The sequence below is a fragment of the Myxocyprinus asiaticus genome, chromosome 11 (genome assembly GCF_019703515.2).
Source record: "Myxocyprinus asiaticus isolate MX2 ecotype Aquarium Trade chromosome 11, UBuf_Myxa_2, whole genome shotgun sequence".
In the NCBI taxonomy this organism is placed as follows: domain Eukaryota; kingdom Metazoa; phylum Chordata; class Actinopteri; order Cypriniformes; family Catostomidae; genus Myxocyprinus; species Myxocyprinus asiaticus.
The window spans coordinates 11,223,550-11,246,052 of NC_059354.1; the positions used below are offsets into that span (position 1 = coordinate 11,223,550).

At 37.2% G+C, this 22,503-nt stretch overlaps 2 protein-coding genes across 2 annotated transcripts in view; one reads left to right on the forward strand and one right to left on the reverse strand.

Moving 5' to 3' along the window:
- Positions 1-18,359, reverse strand: part of LOC127447981 (von Willebrand factor A domain-containing protein 8-like) — a 134,200-nt gene extending 115,841 nt beyond the window's left edge. The window contains exons 1-14 of the mRNA XM_051710256.1: positions 18,099-18,359; positions 17,529-17,606; positions 15,922-16,052; positions 15,655-15,765; positions 12,080-12,247; positions 9,809-9,973; positions 9,673-9,722; positions 9,487-9,595; positions 9,256-9,360; positions 7,986-8,117; positions 6,905-7,039; positions 6,551-6,628; positions 2,127-2,287; positions 775-888 (exon numbers count right to left, since the gene is read on the reverse strand). Of these exons, the coding sequence (XP_051566216.1) occupies positions 775-888; positions 2,127-2,287; positions 6,551-6,628; positions 6,905-7,039; positions 7,986-8,117; positions 9,256-9,360; positions 9,487-9,595; positions 9,673-9,722; positions 9,809-9,973; positions 12,080-12,247; positions 15,655-15,765; positions 15,922-16,052; positions 17,529-17,606; positions 18,099-18,237 (1,676 nt within the window). The 5' untranslated portion in view covers positions 18,238-18,359. The remainder of the gene's footprint in view (positions 1-774; positions 889-2,126; positions 2,288-6,550; positions 6,629-6,904; positions 7,040-7,985; positions 8,118-9,255; positions 9,361-9,486; positions 9,596-9,672; positions 9,723-9,808; positions 9,974-12,079; positions 12,248-15,654; positions 15,766-15,921; positions 16,053-17,528; positions 17,607-18,098) is intronic.
- Positions 18,360-19,902: 1,543 nt separating this feature from the next.
- LOC127448554 (diacylglycerol kinase eta-like) overlaps positions 19,903-22,503 on the forward strand; it is a 145,624-nt gene continuing 143,023 nt past the window's right edge. The window contains exon 1 of the mRNA XM_051711186.1: positions 19,903-20,046. Within this exon, the coding sequence (XP_051567146.1) occupies positions 19,999-20,046 (48 nt within the window). The 5' untranslated portion in view covers positions 19,903-19,998. The remainder of the gene's footprint in view (positions 20,047-22,503) is intronic.

Genomic DNA, 22,503 nt, shown 5'->3' on the forward strand with positions numbered 1-22,503 from the left:
GTAATGAAATGGAATGGGCTGCTTTGAATTGGCACATCTCTCCCACGAGACACCCATGTGAGCTCAGCACTCATGCAGGTGTCGATTAGCGTGAGCTTCCGGTTCTGTTAAATGAACGTGACACATTGCCGACACACAGCGTGTGGCTACATCTAACATTCACCACGGCAACAGCTCCCACTACGTAACTGCTGTTGGCACTGGGATGTAGGGCTGTCAATTTTGCCAGTTACAATGATTTATAATGCTCAGTAAATTTTCAGTTTCAGGGTAAGTTTAATGTACATACACCTTGAAATGGTCATTTATCCACATTGAAAATGGAAACTGGAAAATGTTTGCTTTGGATTAAATGAAGAGTTCACTCAAAAATGAAACTGTCATCATTTACTCACCCTCATGTTGTTCCAAACCCGTATGACTTAGATTTCAACCAAAAAATGACATGTTAGGCAGTATGCCAGCTATAACTTTAAGGCTTTGAAAACAAATACTGCAAAGGATAGATTATTAAAATACAAATCTTTAAAGTATTTTTTCAGTCTACTGTCTATTCACGTAGCCAACTTGAATAATATACAGGATATAATATTAACAAAATATTGACTGAATATGCTCTCAAGTCCTCCCCTGTGACTTTGCATGTCATTATATTTGTTGAATGGTAACTTATAATAGCCAAAAATATTTGCAATTACACCAGTGTGAAAATGTGAAACCAGAGCACTGGGTTAGGGTTAGTTGGGGTTTTTGAGTGTCTGAACAGACCATTACCTGTCCTGTAGCTGCTGGTCAGTGAGCTGTAGTTCCTCTTTTAGAGTTTGGTAACGGTCCCACCTCAGTAGTCGAGTCCCATCATACAGAGCCAACTCTCTGTCATGCAGCAACCTGAGACAGTATACAGGACATTTTAATGGCAGAGCAAATCAAGCACTACAGCAATGACAGCCATGACCAGCAGTCTACTCGAAAGTGGAAATCACTGCCACAGATACTATTGTTGGTACTTTTACAGCAACAGCGGGTTTGATCAGAGTTCATAGAGATGCCACTGCACAAACAAAAACTTTCTTGACCAATATTTTTGTCTTGTTTCCAGTAAAAATATCAAACAATCTTTAGAACAAGACACATTTACTTGAGAAGCAAAACTATATATACTGTACATACACACTGGTGGCCAAAAGTTTGGAATAATGTACAAATTTTGCTCTTATGGAAAGAAATTTCTACTTTTATTCACCAAAGTGGCATTCAGCTGATCACAAAGTGTAGTCAGAACATTAATAATGTGAAAAATTACTATTACAATTTGAAAAAAATGTTCAGAACTTCTTAAACTACTTCAAAGAGTTCTCATCAAAAAATCCTCCACGTGCAGCAATGACAGCTTTGCAGATCCTTGACATTCTAGCTGTCAGTTTGTCCAGATACTCAGGTGACATTTCACCCCACGCTTCCTGTAGCACTTGCCATAGATGTGGCTGTCTTGTCGGGCAGTTCTCACACACCTTACAGTCTAGCCGATCCCACAAATGCTCAATGGGGTTAAGATCCATAACACTCTTTTCCAATTATCTGTCCAATGTCTGTGTTTCTTTACCCACTCTAAACTTTTCTTTTTGTTTTTCTGTTTCAAAAGTGGCTTTTTCTTTGCAATTTTTCTGCCACTGGCAAAAAGTTTATTTTTTGTTAAAAAAAAATTATCTGGTGCATAACTTAGTGAGGTTTATGCTTAAAACAATCAAATTAATCTAATGGAATACTGAATCGAATGGTTGTTAACACATATAGTACAATATAAAACTATTAACTTTTTTCACTCATTTCACAAGTATAAACCACAAAATATTTCAAATTTACTGTAAAATGTCTAAGTGTAGGGAGATTACAGCATTCGTAATGCTTCACAAGAGTGAGAGGTCAGTACTGGGCTGTTTCGCTGTTTCTCGTTTCCATGGCAACAACGGCTTCTCTGATTGGTGGATCTCTCTACAGTTTTACGGGTAGTCTAGTTCTACCCAATAATAAAAATGTGGGGAAACCAGTGTTATGCATGTATTTTGAAGAGATGACTCCAAGACAGAGACTAAGCACAGTATAGTGCAGTATGGATTGAGACTGACCTGGACAGCACAGCTAAAGTGCCCAGGTTGACACGGTGGATGCCGTCCAGCAGCACCAGCTTTCCCTCCTGAGCAGCAGCGACCAGCGGGGAAGCCCTCCAGGCTGTGTCTCCATTAGGCAGGGTGTACCGCTGCTGGAGGAGGTCCCGCGCTGTCATGTCCTACACACACACACACACACACACACAAAGAGGAACGGCTGTCATTCTGAGTATCCTGTGGAGCACTGACAGAGGGAGAAAGGGTGTAGGAGGACAAAGGCATGTGTGGGCAGGGCTTTACAGTGCATTAGAGCTTAAATGTGGGTATGAGCAGAGAGCAGGGCAGAGATGAGTCGTTCTCACTGTATACACACTCAAGGCAGAGATGGGGAAGTGTATGGGCTGTGATTGACCCTGTACAAAAACACATCCACCGTAAGTTCAAAGTATGTATATATGTATATAAAAAGGGCGGTACCATGATCTCAAGTAGTGAGAAACTGATATATTGGCCTATACTGACCTACAAAGCCAAAACACAGTAATTACACCAACACTGAAACTGAGAAATATGGAGAAAAAAGTGTTTTGCAGCTCAATGTAGATTTTACAATGATCTCATTCCATTTTCTCTGAACGTAACTGAACCAAACTTGATCAGTGACCCAGTTTACACCTGGTATTAAGATGCATCTCAGGTGATCCGATCACATGATCACATTTAAACAACCAGGTGTAAACAGTGATGTGAAGTGAGACACATCACTGTTTACACCAGGTCATTTAAATGTGTCTCCTGTGAAAACTTGTGCTCAGATTTTGAGGGGAGGGTATCTGATTTCATGACGACATACATCAGTCACAATGTCAGTGTGTTACTGCATGATATTAAAGCGCAACAAAATCAGGAAAGACAAAGAAAGTGCGAAAAAAGGCACGTTGTTTCTCCCAGATGCAGTTTAATTTAATCTAAACACAAATGCAACATTTCAAGCAGACCTATCCGTTATTTTAGTGGATTACCTGTATTAAGGAGCTTCAGATCTATCTTCTCATCTGTGTTGATATCAAACACTGAAGAAGATCTGTGAAGTTCTTGTGCTTGTGTATGTATCCACATTTTCGGACGGTTATTTCCTTCTAAAGCCGCTTGTAACCGGCTAAATTTAAACGTTTAAGTGCAGCGGTTGATTGACAGGTGAGGGGTGGTTATGACTAATTTTGGTTATGACTACAAAATGTGTAGTTACTGTGTTTTGCCTTTGCAGGGCAGTGTATATGTGGCCATTTTCAGTTTATTGGCAGGCCAATTAACATAAGTTTGAACTTCAGAGCATACTTTCCAATGTAAATATTTATGAGTGATATTGTGTTAATAGCATTAAATACTAATCTATTATACATATCTATGTATTATTCATAAGGGATCATGTACAGTCAGCTGGCCAATATTAACAGCAAAATTAAAAGCAATTTCACAAGGCGTTCCATGCATAAAACAAATCAGAACATATCGGTTTATTTTTGTTTTCATACACTGATAATTTAATCAAATGACCATTAAAAATAGTGAACTTTTCCACTAGGATTCTTGGTCAGGTCATTTGAGGAAAATTCTCATTTACTTTTAAGGAAAGGAAAATTTGAAATGTTATCTTAAGATGAATCGATATAGGAGAACAAACTATCATAATGACGAAAAACAAGACACAAAACATTATTGCTTGGCAAAGCCGAGCGCCAGGACTAATTTTTTTTGGTCCATGATGTAGTTCTTTTTCCACAACACTCCGCAAATAAAAGCACTATATATCATCAAAGACGATCCACAACCAGTACGAGCTCATAAAAAGCTTCAGAGGGATAAAATGATGAAGTGAGCTACACAATTTCTCTTTTCTCCATGCGCTGTGACCTCTCACTCTCAGCATGCAAAAATAACTTATTTGCACGGGCAGCTTCCTTTTCCTGCTCTGCCCGAACTAAGCCAACAGAATTCCCAGCATTCCAGGACTAACACACACACACACACACACACACGTTTTACTACCTGCATCACTAATGTTTACACTCTGCTCTCAGTGGCTCTTCTCAGATTGTCTGAGTTGCAGCAAAACACAAACACACTGTGATCAGACCCAGATGCTAACAGAACTAAAATACACACTTTAATTAGCCTAAAAAGTACTTACGCAAATATTGGGTCAAATAATCGATATTAATGAGACTGAACTATTTTTTCAATTCTTTTCAGTACTGAAAAATTACAAGCATATTTATACTCAACATTTTTCACACATCATCTGCCATCTTGGGTGGATGATCTTATTGCAATGCATTCTGAGATTGCTGTCTCTGAGCAGGACACAGGTGATGCTGTCTTATAGTTTGGCCACAACCAGGTATTGCATGAGTTCGAGGTATCTGTCCTTTGGAACAGCCTTTGTTTGGGGAGCTCACAAGGTTTTGGAACAGAGCCGATGTGTTTTGAAAGCAGACATGGGCCATTGCGGTTAATAATACTGGGGGAGATCAAGGACAAAGCATGACTCTGATCCCAAAATAGAAGCGACCCAAGATCACATAGAAGAGCATGGCTATTTAAGGCTTTAAGCACCAAAATATGTTGTGCGGTCTTGCTAGAATCACAGATATTAAAAACACCAATCATTGCTGATGGAAAACACAGGGAGACGTGTGACCCCTGGAGTGCGTCACCTCTGGCTCTGCATGCTGATGTTCAGGACAGCGCTGAGCTTTCTCTTACAAACCAAACACACATTTATAAACACAAAACCATGGTGACATGATGTAAGGTACTTTTAGATCCCCTAATAGAAGAGGAAAGGAGAGAGGAACAAGCAATAAATAAATAAATAAAAATAGGTCTGTCGATCAATTACAATAAATTATATATATATATATATATATATATATATATATATATATATATATATATATATATGCAGTACTGTTATAAATGTTGCATAATGAGGATTTCTTCAAAAATAATGATATAAACAGTTTTCATTTATAACTTAATGTCATACAAAGTCCAGTAAACATAAAAAAAGCTAAATCAATATTTGGTGTGGCCACCTTAGCACCAGTTCTCCTAGGTACACCTGGACACAGTTTTTCTTGGTTGTTGGCAGATAGGATGTACCAAGCTTCTTGGAGAATTCACCACAGTTCTTCTATCTATTTATGCTGTCTCAATTGCTTCTGTCTCTTTATGTAATCTCAGACTGACACGATGTTCAGTGGGGGGCTTTGTGGGGGCAATGACATCTGTTGCAGGGCTCCCTGTTCTTCTATTCTAATCTTTTCTATTTGCAAAAGTAATGTTTAGGAGTCTAACATTTATATTTCCTATTGACACACTAAAGCTGAAGATATAAATATATATTACTTGCATATAAATATATACTTGCAAAAAAGCCCCCAAATGAAGATAATTCAAAGACATTACATTATTGTGGCAGACGAGTAAAGCATTGAATAGACATTGCAACAAGTCTCTTAAGAAGTCAATATATTTGTATTATTTGCATATTATTTTATATACGTCTTACACTGGCCTACAGTCCACAGCTATCCAGTTAGTTTATCCATTCGAGTTTGTCCATGTGTCTGAGGTATACTTAGGGGTATACTTACACACAGAACACATGGAACTCACATTCCAACTGTAATATATTTTTTGGACACATGCGTCAGATGGACATCTTTGACTGTTGCATCACATTTTGACGTTTTGTCAGCGTCGCTGTTTTGTCACATGAGCATCATGTTAAGACACCACATAAAGTTGAAAGCAGCTAAACTTCAAAAACACATCTTGAGATCTGCATTCTGTTTTATTCTATTTTAATACAAGAACACATACTATGTGAATGGCTCCTTATTCTGTACTACCTGATATTGGGAACTGTGGTTTGGTGGGTCAGAGAGACTGAATAAATGTTTTATTTTTTGTCATTGTGCTATTAAAACAAAATGTACGTTAAGAATGTCTTAAGAACAGTACCACTAAAAACCTTTGCACAGAAATGCACTTATAATAGAAGTCTATTGGGCAACCATTGTACCCTTGCACAATAGAGTACCATTGTAAGTGCATAACTGTTAGCATGCTCAAAAAAATAAAAAAAAGTTTTATGAATTTAATTTTGTTAAACATTACACAATTAAATTTGTCGGAATTCTGCAATGAAATTTAAATGTGTAAAAAAAGTTACAATATTTTTGGAGTGCATTTTTTGCTTGTTTTTACAAACAAACATATTCCTTTCTGTGGTAACTGACAGCATCTGATCTCGAATTTAACCTGGAATATTCCTTTATAAAATGTTCTCAATTTGTAGGACAGGTACTTATGTTACACTTTCAATATCTCTACTTATCTGTCTTTATAGCTTTCATGTGAAGGTTTGACTTTACCTGATAAAGCATAATTGGCTCAATGCTGTAACCCAGCATTTCAGCAAACTCTCTTGCAATCACAGACTTGCCACAACCCTGAAAAAGCATCAACAAATAGCATTAGCCAAACCCGAAGATAATAATACTAAGATAGCATAAGATTTACATTGTTCAGTTGATCTGCTCTAACGGCACCTCAGAACCTCTTACAAGAACACAATCCCTGATGGAAACATTAGACAGCCCTGGTGATCTTCCTGCATTGCCTTAACAGGCACTACGGAAAAGTGAGCTATTGTTCTTGTTCAACACACGTCAACTTTCTGGTTCAAAGTGCTCCGTGAGGGTGGCTGCAGGAAGCTGCCTGTGTACCTTGGCTCCGATCAGACAAATGTCTTTGACGAGGTGGGACTGCATCATCTCAGCCAGCAGACGGTCATGGGTGGGGGTGCCAATGAACGCCGGGCTGCTGTTGGGTGGACGAATCGGCCGGGTTCCTGAAGGAACCTGCGGAGGAACCACAGCATTTCCTTTAGAGGGAAGAAGTAGTTTGGTTCACTCACATTTCCAAATAAGCATTATCTTCAAAGTGTGCATGTGATGTTAGCTCTCAGCTACAGAGACTTGTAGCTGATCCTGGGGATTTTCATCAATTGGTTACATCCAGGATCCAAAATGAACTCTTTGTCTAGAGCCAAATGAAAGTACAAATTGGCTTTATAAGGGAACTTGCGTGAACACGCGACATGATAAACGCGACATTAAGATTTTTGAAGAAAATTATTTTTTGACTTTGTTTTCTGAATGAATTTTTTAGGTTGCATCTTAAGCCTTGGATAAGCAGTAACATAGACTACTTATCTGATACTTTTGGGTGCTTTTCGTGGTGTGTCTTCCTGAGTTTCCGCTAAGAAATGTTGGTGCCGGCCAAAGTGTCCAGGAGCAATACATTTTGCCAGACAATTTGGAAAAAATCCAGTCATCGAATTTCAGTGTTTATTTTGTGCTGTAACGATGGACTATGCATAATAATGCAATATAATAATGACACAGTCAAGTCAAAATGAATGATAAACGTTTGTTCATTATAGCTGCTTTTCCATTCGAAAATATATATTTTTTACGTCCGGCCGCCATGGAATTAGCGTCTAATTTATGATGAATAGTGATGGATTCTGGCTCATCTAATATACAGTACATTGAGTAATGTAATGATCTGCGCTGTTTGTCACAAAATTTCAAGTAAAACTGCTAAAAAAAATTATATTACTGTCATAAGAACAAAATGTGATTCTTTGAATGAAAATAACATGAAATATATTTTCATGGCTGGTAAGAAATGTTTATTGCCGGTAAATTTTCTCAATTTAATCACCAATGGCAGGTGTGCGTAACACTAATTTTGAACTTCATTACCTTCATTAAAAAGATATTACTCTCTTGATGTCCTGACCTGAAAGGTGATGTTGTTGTCAGCGATGCTGAGGGTGACAACTGCCTGTCCTGGGTGATCTCCACTAACAGGCTCAATGTTCACCACTGCAGTCAGAGAAGGTTTCTTGCTATCATCAGTCAACTCAAACCTCTGAGAAGAGAGAGGGTAGTGACTATTTTTGACATCAAGAGTATGAGTGCTTTAAGACAGTAAACATTAATTAAAACCTCAGTAGCAACAATGGCTCAAGTGTTGGTAAGTTTGGGGTTAAAGTTAGGTTGGGGTTAAGGTTCAATCAAAGGAATATTCCGGGATCAATACAAGTTAAGCTCAATCGACAGCATTTGTAGCATAATGTTGATTTTCACAGAAATAAATTTCCACTTGTCCCTTCATGTCTTTAAAAAATGCAAAAACTGTTTGCAGTGAGGCACTTACAGTGGAAGTGAATGGGGGCCAATCCAACATTAAAATACTCTCTGTTTTAAAAGTATATCAACAAGACATACACCATATGCATGTTCACATGATTTTAGTGTGATAAAATCACTTACTAACCTTTTCTGTGTAAAGTTATAGCCAATTTTACAACATCATTGCATGACGATGTAATGTCAACAAACTCTAAAACCCTAAAATGACTGTAAAAATGACAATTTAAACAACTTTACAGATCAAATAATACATGAGTTTTAACAGAATAATTAATGTAAGTGCTTTTATACAATTATAAACTTCACATTTCTGCCTTTAAACCAAAAAAAAAAAATTGGCCCCATTCACTTCCACTGTAAGTGCCTCACTGTAACCTCAATATTTGCTCTTTTTAAAGAAAAGTAGGGATGAGTCGAAATGACTTTTTGTGGTAATCAACATTATGCCACAAATGCTGTTGATTGAGTTTAACTTGAATTGAACCCGGTATATTCCTTTAACCTTTACAACACTGATCATTTTTGTCATCACTCATAAATGTTCACGGAAGACTCTTTGTGTCATTTTTTGTGTATAAAAAGGTTTTAGTAAAAATTATTTGTAGGTAAATATTGCTGTTGATTACTAGTTTTGTTATATTGGTGCATTCTGGTGTATACTGCTGTATATTGGCATGGAAAATATGCTTAAATTATTTTTAATTGCTGTATTTTTATTGTATCACCCATTTAAACCATTTCAGAGCAAATACATATACATTATATGATATTGTCAAAAGGCTGAAAAATACTGAGATATACCACCCCTTTATGACTTTATAAAGAGAAAGAGATGGGAAGACTAGAGTCCTTACACTGAGTACCCCCTCCACTGCTGTGCGGCCCTCCTTTCCCAGCATGGCCTCGTACGGGTAAAGCCTCTGGACCAGCTGCTGTGCTGACAGCATGGGGAACAGGTTCTGCAACAAGTGCAAATAATTTTCAACAATAGCTAGCTACACCGAATGAACATGAGTGATGTACTTGGCTATTGGAATCCCTTAACTGTGACTATGTATGAAAATCTCATGCAATCTGTAACCCACCAGAACTGTGAGTGCAGATGGGAGATTGTCCACAGGGAAGTCAGGCAGGCTTAAGCTGGCAGACTCTTGAGAGCAAAGTGTAGTGGCAAATGACAAAAGCTGAGACACCCTAAGAAGAAAAGAAATACATCTGAGCATGCAGTCTGCATCTGGCCAATGAAAATCCATCTTTGAAAACTGTCGTACCTTTCAGCTGGCACATTTGGTCCCATTCTATACAGATGCTCAAGCTGGTCCTTCAAAAAACACATTGTTTGATGTTAGACACATTTGACATTTCCCACATATGTGATAGATGTTGCTTCTGTGTGTCTAGAGGCACCTTGAAGGGAAGATAGTAGATGTCTCTGGCCTGAAAGCGAGATCGGAGCGGCGGATCCAGCGGGTTTCCTTTGTATCGGGGAACAGGCAGACCGAGAGCAATGACCCGAAAATCTTCACTCACCCGAACTATCTTCCATGCATCCAGCTCTTCTTTATTGTGTTCCTATTAGACCAACACAACCCACACCCATGACAAATACAGAATATTTCACTCTACCAAATATACTTTAAACCCTAATTTTGTCATTACTGGAAGAATCAAGTTGTCTTCATTAAACATTACTTGAAATGTCAAGTTTTGGGCTCACAACTCAAATAGCTAAGTTCCTTGAATGTATTTTTCTTAAAAATCCATAGACGTAAGATTTTTAGTGTTAATAACTCAAACTATTTAGTTAAAAAAAAAAAAAAGAGGCTATGGGGAATACTAACAATTCCTTGTGCTTGAATTATTGAATTATGTTTCCTTGGTCAAAGGGAATTTATGGGGGCATTTAAAAGGTTGTTATAAAGAATTCATAGATGTTTCAGCTCTTTTGTAATATTATTTATGTTTCAAATAGTTGTTTCGCGTGATGTAACCATTAGGGTGATCTGTGTACCCTCTGGTCAAATTGGACCCTGTTAACACTATCTCAGCTCTCCTTGTGCATGTGCAACTGACGTACAGGTATATATGCATTTCTGTGAAGAATTAAGTTTATTTAAAGGGATAGTTCACCCAAAAATGAAAATTCTCTCATCATTTACTCACCCTCATGATATCCCAGGTGTGTGTGACTTTCCTTCTTCAGCAGAACACATTTGAAGAAAAACAGAAAAATATCTCAGCTCAGTAGGTCCTTAAAATGCAAGTGACTGGTAATCAGACTTTTGAAGCTCCAAAAATCACAGTCAGTCAGCATAAACGTCATCGATACAACACCAGCTGTTAAATTAATGTCTTCTAAAGTGACACGATCGCTTTTGGCATGAAAAAGATCATTATTTAAGTACTTTTTTAAACTCTAAATCATGCTTCCGGTCAGCAGTGTTATACGCGCGTGACGAAATCACGTTTGCATTTGAAACACGCGAGAACTGACACACGTGAGTCACAACCGGAAGAGCAGTGCTGCTTATACTGGACATCTCAACCAAGAGAAGAATGTGAGGTTATGTCTGTAACACGCCAACATGAATATGTCACACGACAGACCACGTGAACTCAGCGCTATCGTGAAGCTTACCGGAAGCGATGGGTTATAGTTGAAAGTACTTAAATATTGATCTTTTTCGCACCAAAAGCGATCGTGTCACTTTAGAAGACATTAATTTAACTGCTGGAGTCATATTGATGAAGTTTATGCTGACTGTCTGTGATTTTTGGAGCTTCAAAAGTCTGATCACCAGTCACTTGCATTTTAAGGACCTACTGAGCTGAGATATTTTTTCTATTTTTCTTCAAATGTGTTCTGATGAAGAAAGAAAGTCATACACACCTGGGATATCATGCAGGTGAGTAAATGATGAGAGAATTTTCATTTTTGGGTGAACTAAGCCTTTAATGATTGACCTAGAGAGACATTAAGCTATGTTATGGTATGACCTAAATTTGAGTCCATCCAAATACAATTATTAAGTTGAAACAACAACATTTAAAAAGCAAATCTGAATTAAGTCTACTTACAATTTGTTACCTAGATTTAAATAGTTAAGTTCTTTCTATATGATCACCAAGTTAAGTGGACCTAGTTACACAAGTTACGCCATTACTCAATTCAATTGAGGGAACGAGTTTACTCAATCAATTGAGTAGAGTCAACTTATTAGAGTTTACTGTATAGAATACTGTTAATCTTTTATAATAATACCATTAATAAGCTATTAAAAAAGTGATATTGCTTTACATCTCATTAGTTCATATGCATTCAGATATGAAAATGAAAAAGGTGTCTTGGTTCTTGGATATTTATTTATTTAAATATCTTTTCGTTCATCCATGCCAATGTCATCTTAAACTTGGTGGTTTGTTGGGCACTATTTTTGCAATCTGACTGGGAACAAGGTGTATTGTAAAAAGCGCTATACAAATAAATTTGTATTAAATGAATTAATCTTTCATGTGTGCTTTTGCATAAAATGTATGCATATTATAGAGGGGCCAAATATAACACCTGCCAAGTAGGCTCCTAACATCTCTATGATAAAGCATTAGTTAAAGAACTCCCTTTGACAGAGCTCTGACTGTTCAGTCGGCTTATAGATCTATAGAGAGGGCTGCATGTACCTCCAGCAGTTTATCATAGCGCTGTGCTGACATGAGAAAGCGGCCATCTTCCAGCTGCATCTCTCTATTCTCCAGCAGGTTGTTGAGAACTGGCAACACATTCCTCTCGGCCTTCTCCAGTCCCTCCAGGACCAGAATCCGACCATTGGTTGCAGCTCGGACAGCGCACTGAAAGACACAGAGGTACAAAACACACTGAAATATACTGAGTTACCTTTCAGGAAGAGATCTTAACATGAAATTTGGGTTAGGGGTTAGTGGAACAGTGCTAGGATTACAGCTAGTTAATGGTCAAATGTACTTCTTGGGCAAACTGCCAGTCTTGGCAAGGTATTAGTGTAAACACAGTCCATTTTTCTTCAGTTAATGTAAACGTGGGAGAAAATCTGATCTGATTTATGTCAAAATATGGGATATATGCATTAGACCTTTCTTAGATATACTGAAGTGTACTTCAACCAACTTCTCCGTTTAGCTTTCTGGACGTAGTACATGAGTGCCTTGAAACACTTAGCTCCAGAAACAAACACCTTTCGGTCTCGACGGATAGAAATTCCCATCGGCACTGTTTTTTTTAAGAAAGAGTTCATCTGTTGCATCCCACATGGCAAAGCTCAGTTCACTTCTATTCTAGACGAACACTGTTTTTGTTTTTTTTAGATCATGCCCCAGTTATGGGCTGAATCACTAAATCAAACAGCATTAATGTCAAAGGCAGGAAATTCGGGGCTACTTCAGTGACCACAATACAAGTGGCCATATAATTAGGTTAACATGTAAATATATGCCTGATTGTGTGGGAACAGGGCCTATAAATATGTCACAAGGTGGTCCAAATTTAGCTCAAGACCCATTTCTATTGTGGATGCTATAATCACATATGTAATTACTAGAAATGTTTGTGACGCACACTAGAGAGAAGTGTGAATTTAATAGCTGAATTTAATTCTTTTTGAACTGCTCGACCTCATGCCTCCCGAATCATGCCAAGAGAAAGAAAGCAAAGGAGGAAAGAGTCATCTGACCTGCACTTCCTGCACAAGAGTTGCATACACAAGAAAATTCTGATATTAATCAGAATTTGGTTATATTCCGATTATGCAAGTGTTATGTTAACACAATCACCTAATTGCCATAACCCAATTAAGTCGATATTCTGATCAGAATTTTTTCATGTTCCAATAATGTAAGCATCATCATGTAAACGCATTAACCAGATATCCATAACCCAATTAAGACAAAATTCCAGTTTTGAGAAATCCAGATAATATAGATGGCATACGCCTGCATTAATCAGAATATTGGGTGATCATGTAAACATTTTATTCAGAATATCCACTAGTGCAGAGCATTCATTTATAGCTGCACATGTTCAAACAAATGTAATCTGGGTGATATTAGATACAAACAGTTCTGAAAAGTTAACCCATTGAAAAAACATTATTGGAGTGAAGAAAATACTTTTTTTTTTTTTTACAAACAAATGTAAAAAAAAGTCTTGTTGGTTACATTTTGCAATTCACTGCAATCTTGTACTGTATGTTATTGTTAAATACAATTTACAGTGGCAAGAAAAAGTATGTGAACCCTTTGGAATTACCTGCATTTTGTCTTAAAAATCTGGTTTGATCTTAATTTTCAGTTACAATAATGATCAAACAAAATCTGTTTCAACTAATACCACACAACATATTGTATAGTTATTGTACATATTGAATACATCATTCAAACATTCACAGTGTAGGATGGAAAAAGTATGTGAACCCCTAGGCTAATGATGTCAACAAAAGCTAATTAGAGTCAGTTGGCAAACCTGGCATCCAGTTAATGAACTGAGATTAGAGGTGTGCGTTAGAGCTACTTTCACTTATAAAAAGCACTCAAACATTTTGAGTTAGCTATTTTTTTTTTTTCTCCCCAATTTGGCATGACCAATTCCCAATGCGCTCTAAGTCCTTGTGGTGGCATAGTGACTCTCCTCAATCCAGGTGGTGGAGGACGAATCTCAGTCGCCTCCGCGTCTGAGACCGTCAGTCCGCATATTTTATCATGTGGGTTGTAGAGCGCATTACCGCGGAGACCTAGCGGGCATGGAGGCTTCATGCTATTCTCCGCGGCATCCACGCACAACTCACCACGCGCCCCACCGAGAGCAAGAACCACATTATAGCGACCACGAGGAGGTTACCCAAACGTGACTCTACCCACCCTAGCAAAAGGGCCAATTGGTTGCTTAGGAAGCCTGACTGGAGTCCCTCAGCATTCCCTGGATTCGAACTCGCGACTCTAGGTGTGGTAGTCAGCGTCTTTACTTACTGAGCTACCCAGGCCCCCTGAGTTAGCTATTCACAAGAAGCATCTGCTGACTTGGACCATGCCTCGTAAAAAAAAGATCTCAGAAGACCTATGATCAAGAATTGTTGCATTGCATAAACCTGGAAAGGGTAACAAAGTTGTCTAGAAGAGTTTAGATATTCATCTGTCCACAGTTAGACAAATTGCCTATAAACATAGGTGATTTAGTACTGTGGCTACTCTCCCTTGAAGTGGCCATCCAGCCAAGATGACTCAAAGGGCACGCCGCAGGATGCTCAATGTGGTAAAAATGAACCCTAGAGTGACAGCTAAAGACTTGAAGGAATCACTGGCGTCCAAGGGATCACTTACTTTTTCCACAGCACTGTGAATGTTTAATGTGATGTGTTCAATAAAGACATGACAGATTTTAATTGTTTGTGTGTTGTTAGCTTAAGCACATTGTGTTTGTCTGTACTTTGATAAAGATGAGATCACATTTTATGACCAGTTACAGCCGAAAACCAGCTAATTCCAAAGGGTTCACATATATTTTCTTGCCATTGTTTCTTACATTTAGAGCTAATGTATGTCCAATAGGCCTAAAATGTTCTGTAGAATAAGAAAGTCCCTTCCCCAATATCATCTGCAACTGACTAGCAAGTAGCAATTCATGGTTCACGGCTGTGATGTAACTAAATTGGCCAATAGGTCCAATAAAACGTCCCACCCCAACATCCAGTTTCAAAAGGAAATACATCAACAGAAAACATTTTATGGGCTCTTTAATGATTTTGCTTAATAATATAACAAATTAATGAAAATTTGTGATCTTTATATTATTATTATTATGTAGTAACCATGTAATTAATGTAATAAGGCCCTGTTATATTGTGAACATAGTCACGCCTGAAGAAGTTGCAGAAATGATGCACAGACACAATATCCTTTAGCTGAGACTGTATTCACAATATAGAATGCCAACTTGTACCATACTGGTTCAATCAAACACACACACACACACACAGCCAGATGGAGAAAACCTCCATGCACAGTTAATCATTCAGATGAAAACATTTTGCCTGACACACAAAGCCTGTGTTATATAGGTCTTAAAATGAGCGCAGGGCCCAAGAGAGCAGCGAGATGCTCAAATTTAACACCCAGCCCCCACACGCATCCCACATTTTAAACAAGCAGCTCAAGCCCGCTGCCTAACCATCATTCCAGACAGTAAATACTAGTTCTAATATTAATGATTTTGAAAGATGTCTACTTACCTGGTCTATGTAAAAGGCTGTCCCAGAGCGAATCTCTCTGCGCTGTTTGAGGTCAGTCTCAGTAGTGTCTCTGGACAGAGCAACATATTCAACTTCTCGCTTTGTTAATTCCTAGCAAACAAGAAACAAAATCGAGGATAGAGTTTAATATAGCCCTTGTGGAAATTGTCACAGACTGCACTTCTTTGCAGTTCATCAGGTATTGGTGGGTTTTAATGTGTCATTCTGTGTATGTGTGTGGTTGGGAGTGGTAATGCTTGAAATTACTAGGTACTGCATTGCAATCGAACGCCGCAGAGGTCCAGGAGGGCCGATGAGGAACATGTCCTGTCCAAGCAGGTCTTTCTGCATTATCCAGCGAAGGTGCTGGGTGATAGTTTGTGGTAAAGCCTCCATCACTGCCAGAAAAAAAAAGGAATTATTGCAACAATGCTGATAATGTATTGTTCCAAGTATCAAACTAAATAAAACAGGGTAAAATATAGAGTATGCTTAATATTTGGAATGATTTCCACTAATATTAATTGGTTTCAAAGTGGATTTTAAAATTTAAATTCATTTAAATTTAAATTCTTTAAATTCTTAATAAATGTTCTGGCCATTGGACTGAGTATTAGTCGTGTTTATTTACTTTATCAATAAAAATCAATAAAAAGAACATTGAAAAAAAAAAAAAAAATGTAGGTCATCACATTACCTATAAATATGTTCCACTTATATTTGACAACCAGAAAGTTTTTTTGTCTTAATATTGAACAGTATATCTTATTTATTTATTTTATTTATTTTTTTCATTTTAAACAAATTTCTATTTGTGAATTAAAATGTTTTTTTTAAAAAATCAATAAATGGCAATTGCTTTGATTTTTTATTTTTTTTAATCAAAAACAATGGTATTCATGCATTTCACCCAAAAATGAAAATTCTCTCATCATTTACTCAACCTCATGCCATCCCAAATGTGTATGACTTTCTTTATTCTGATGAACACAAGTGAAGATTTTTAAAAGAATAATTCAGCTCTGTAGGTTCATACAATGCAAGTGAATGGTGACCAGAACTTTGAAGCTCCAAAAAGGACATAAAGGCAGCTAAAAAGAAGTCCATAAAACTCCGGTGGTTTAATCCATGTCTTCAGAAGTGATATGATAGGTGTGGGTGAGAAACATATCAATATTTAAGTCCTTTTTTTTTTTTTACTAATAAATCTACACTTTCACTTTCACATTCTTCTTTTGTTTTAGGCGATTTGCATTCTTCGTGCATACTGCCACCTACTTGTTGGGGCTGGTCAAAGGTGGAGAATTATTGTAAAAAAGGAATTAAAAACTTTTTTAAAAATCTTTTTCCTCACCCACACCTATCACATCACTTTTGAAAATATGGATTAAACCACTGGAGTTATATAGATTACTTTTATGGTGCCTTTATATAATTTTTGGACCTTCAAATTTCTTGCCACCATTCACTTGCGAGGACCTACAGAGCTGAAATATTCTTCTAAAAATCTTTGTTTGTGTGAGAGAATTTTCATTTTTGGGTGAACTATCCCTTTACGTATGGCTGAAGTGCCCAAATACGTTTTGGCACCATTGTATATGCGCATGCAGAGTAGAAAACATCGGTGTACATTTCCACTGTATTGTATTGCATTGTAGCATTGCATTGTCTGCCTGTTTGTTTTGTTGTATGCAAAAAATGACTTTTATTATTTTATTCTAAAATCAGTTATTGCATTGTTTGTAATAGGACACTGTATACATGCACAAACCCACAAAACAGTACAGCATCTTAAATGGTACATCACCTGCCATATGACACTACGATTTCACTACGATTTCAATGAACAACAAATATACATTATTAGCACATACTATGATTTACGGGCACAAATTCTGGATTTCTGGGGGGTTTGAGGTGATATGAGATCTCGCCTATCTTCACTGTGTCACCTGTGGAGAAAGAAAGTCAAATTAAATATCCAAACATAAACAAATACAAAAAGAAACAATTATGCACTGATGATGAAGCTTCCAATTTAAAACTCACCCTTGTCAACAGAGCAAAGAATATTAATTTAAAGTGTAATAACAAATCAAAACTATCTTATATTTTAGTTTATCAAAGCAGCTTCTTGTTTGCTTATTTATTTATTCAAAATGTTTGTTTCACAAAAAAAAAAAAAAAATTCATATGTATACACAAATTATATACATAGAGAGAGAGACAGAGACAGAGAGAGAGAGAGAGAGAGAGAGAGAGAGAGAGAGAGAGAGAGAGAGAGAGAGAGATTAAGGTGTTGATGGTTTACTTTGGACCTGACAGTGAATAACAATGTAATACAATGCTACTGAAGTGACAGGTTAACCGATACACCTGCTTGAACACAGGATAGAAAGTCAAGGATAGGTTTATTCTCGCTAATAAACAGACTGAGGGAGTACCTGAGGAGGTGTTCAGGAGTTTGACCTCATGAGAACTGCATCTCCAACCTTCCTTTGACATCACAGGTCCCAAAATATGACGAATTCTCCTCGCAGCGACAGCTGCCGCTGTTCCTTTCAATAACATACGCGCATGCATCACGAAGCTTTAAGAAGAGCTGTTCAATTACAGTATGAAGGTTATATTATTATACATCCACTGTTATTTCTTCATGCTTATGTCATCTGTGTTTATAACAGGCACAGCTCTAGACGGAGTGCATTCAGTGACGGACAGAATCTGTCCGTTTAATAAATCTTCCGGGTGAAACGAGATGCAGCGCGAGCGCGTGCTAAGGGTTCCCATTATAAGATGTTGCCAGTGCGGGGTTGATTACTTCTGAATTGTAATCTCATCTGGCGCTGATTACACATTACATGACTAAAATTGTTATCAGTCACGTCATCTCTGGGATGACATTTTCAAGGCAATCTTATCTGATTGCTTTTAGATTACTTTTGGATTACTTTTGACCTAATTTTTTTATTTGATGTCACATGCATTTGAGAAGAATAAACTGGTACAATTTTGACATAATGTTGCTTAAATGCATTAAAGAAAACGTACTTACTGGATCAACATTTGAGAACTGGTATGATTTTGTGTTGTATTGTGCTGTTGATATTTTTACTCGCTATTTGGCTGTTTCTGAGTGAAATAAAAAATGCACTTAAAATGTTCGTACTCTGGAAATTTTGGTATTAAAACATCATCCATGTGTGTTAACGGATTAGACCTGCAATATATTTGTGAATCAACGACACACAAAAAAACAGCCTCAAAAGTTGTCACAAAAGCAAAAGCTCATTCATGTACATTATTGAAGCTGAGCTCAAAAATCAATTTGCAAAACTAAAACTAATTTTACAGCACTAATGCAAACGGTTCAGCATTTATGTGTGGATTACCACACCATCCTCAGTGTAACTATAACTATGATCGTTCGGATCAGGTCTGTGCAGTTCCATAATCCTCCTCCCTTTTACGAAAACACTCAAAGACCGAACATATATTAGCTGTAGGCTCATTTATAAGAAAACATTTTTTTTTTAAAACTTTTAAATACTTAAAAAGAAGATCAATATATTTTTGTATATCAGTTATTGAGATCAATAAATGATGAACAATTTACTGCAGTTGTTTGATTAATATGTAATCATGATGTAATCCATAAAAAGTAACTGTAGGCCCTTTCTAGGCTTAGGCGAACTAGGCGGTAGCCTAAGGCGCCACCTGCTTGGGGGGTGGGGGGCACCAAAGAGGAGGCTGTATAATCTGTGTAATCTGATTACAAATTTTAGATTTGTAGTGATTACTTTTTTGAGTAATTTCCCCAACTCTGCACAAATGCGACAAGATGGGCATGGCCCTAACAGGACCAAAATCTGTCCTTTAGCTAACTGTAATGGAAACGCTAAATACATGCACTAAAATGATCAAGTCAATGCACTAATAGAATAAAATAAAAGTTTTCTGAAATGATGTTGCTTTTGAAGTGAACAGTGTTGCAAATGTACAAGTCTTTCTAAACAAAAGTGTCCACATCACAGTTAGGTTTGTAAAGAGAAGAATGGTCCAGAGAGACAGACAGAGAGCCTTTACACATTTCATATAATGTGGGACAATGTGTAAAAAGCAGGTTCGATGACGTCATGGATACGGGCTTCAGTTCCTAATAGAGGCTTGACATTTATCACGTGGAGAAAAGGAGGCTCAGCCTCTGGAAGACTCTCGTAGAGTAAGGAGGAGGAGTGAAGATAGGGAAATAACACTCCGAATCCATATGTCCGATTACACGATTTAAAAGTCGTTTTTGTCATAGCGTGTACGGAGAGATCCCGAGCAAAGGGACTGGAGAATATGGAAGATGACTGCCAGTATACTCGCAGCCCTGCCTGGGAAGAACTGGTCAGTAGTGTTTCACATTTTTCTGTTCTGATAAACATCAAAAAGACAAATACGAGTAGATGATCGGTGATTTGAGAGAGCGATTGGTTTTATCGTGGCAGATCGCGATGTGGAGAAGATCGACTGGGGAACATTATTGTGCCCTTAGTTAAATGAGCTACTCTTAGTTGTTCGGTTAAACTGAATGGGAAGAGACGGGAAGAGACGGGAAGAGACGTGCGATCACATTCTATAGACTTAGTGGAAGTAAAATTACATTTGGAAATGTGTTGTTTGGTGCTGCGTCTTATCCACTTATAGTTGTGTATTGGTTTTTTGAAGTGGATCTCATTATTTTCAATGCGTCTGTGGACGTAAAGGATATTTGGAAAGCGGATCAATAAAATCAGTGCATCTTATTTGTTAAGGTCGACTTTTGCTTTAATTCACAAAAGCCCAGATAGACTATTTTCTCTATAAGCAGATGACGAGTAACCCCCTCGAAAGACTTTATTTTAATCTGTTAACTGAATGTCAGGCTACTTAATTATTTTAATGGACATTAGTCATTGTGCATGGCTAAAGTTTGTGTGCTGGTTTGGATAATATTAAAAAGAGTAGGCTGTTGATTCAACTACACTCATGGTCAAAGCATATCAGTCCGACACCAAATTACTATTGAAATGTTGAAAAATAATGATGAAAAATTATATAAAAATTGTATCCAAAATGAAACTTAAAAATAACCTTTATATAACGTTCTTTATAAGTTCTTATTAGGCTGTCCCACAAAAAAACAAAAAAAACAAAAAAAAAAAAATTATCCCTGTATGCTAGTTTATGCTTATTAAAACCTAAAATGTTCCTTGAACGTTAGAAGTTCCCCGATAATAATAATAATAATAATAATAATAATAATAATAATAATAATAATAATAATAATAATAATAGGCTAATGATAATAATAATAGGCTAACAATAATAGGCTAATAATATTAATAATAATAATAATAGGTTAATGATAATAACATTAATAATAATAATAATAATAATAATAATAATATTTTTGATGGGTAAAAACTGCAATTTTCAACTGATTTATTTTTTACATTTATAACATTAACATTTTATTTTATTTGAGTATTTGTTTTATTATAAGGCTATTATTGTTTTGCCCAGTCTGCTTTAGTACACTGAGTCCTTGGCCTTACAAATATTGAAGCATATGCTGAAAATGTGTGTTATTGCTGTGTCTTCAAACCTACTGAGAGACCTAAGCAGCACATTGGTGTATCACAGCTGACTCCGAACGTGCCATGATGCCCAGAAATGCTGTCTAGGTTGGCAGCACACTAGGTTTTGAAGCTCAGCAAGGGCGTAGCAGCCAAGGAGGATGTGGGTGACACATCCCCCCGCACTCTTTAAAAACGTGATTTTTGTCCCATGCACTTTTTCAAGCTAAACCCATACCGAGTCCAAATGGTGAATTTGTATACAGTACTCTTTGCGTTTTGTAACTTTGGGCTGATTGAGCGACCATCCAGCCAATCACAGGTGAGTTTCATGAGCCGAAACAACCCTTACGTAATAGGCCGTTAGTCAGACAGTCTAATCAACCCAGCTCCATTCATTTCTACAAAGTTGCTTTCAACAATGCTCATTTATCCATGCTTTTTATCTGCATAGACGCTGATCTAAATGAATAATCTAGAGATGAGGAACACACAAATGAGAGTTATTTATTTTAAAGGATTACAATTTTCTTTTCTTTTTTTTAACTAATTTCATTCAAGACACTCACTTGTCACCACCTTCTGGAATGGTCACCAGAATCATTAAATGGATCTGAACGAATTATGATGAACGTAGTCAAAACACTCGAGCCACTTGGATACATTTAAATCCCACAATGCACAAGCACAGAGTAAAAAGTAAAATTGTGCTCATGCACAATTGTCATTATTGTAAATTATTAAATAATTTATTCAGGGCCAGCTTGTGCTCAGTCTTTTATTGTCATGTGTGAAACAGAAGAAAGTGCTCCACAAGATGACCTTTATTTTTGCAGCTAATTTTGCAAAATGTTGTAACTATTTTGCAATACTTGAATCTTTAAAATACTACAAATATTAAAAGTAAATAATATGTATGTATTAATGTAATACTTATATATTAATACTGTAATATATTAATACTGCACTGTAAGTGTTGGGTCTGTGCGAGCCACCTACTGACAGCTGTGCCCCCCCTCCACCCCTACCCCCCACCCCCCACTTTTAAAATGACTGTTACGCCCCTGAAGCTCAGCCAGGTTTGTGGTTTGTTTCAGGCGGAGTAACATCTGTTGCTGTATCCTCGCTATAGTTTCTAGGATGCCCGTCCGCCGCTAGAGTTTGCTACAGAGATTTCCTCTGTCTCAGCCCTCTATCTGCCTACAAATAACCGCCGCTTAAACCTTCAGGACAACCAGCAGTCGTG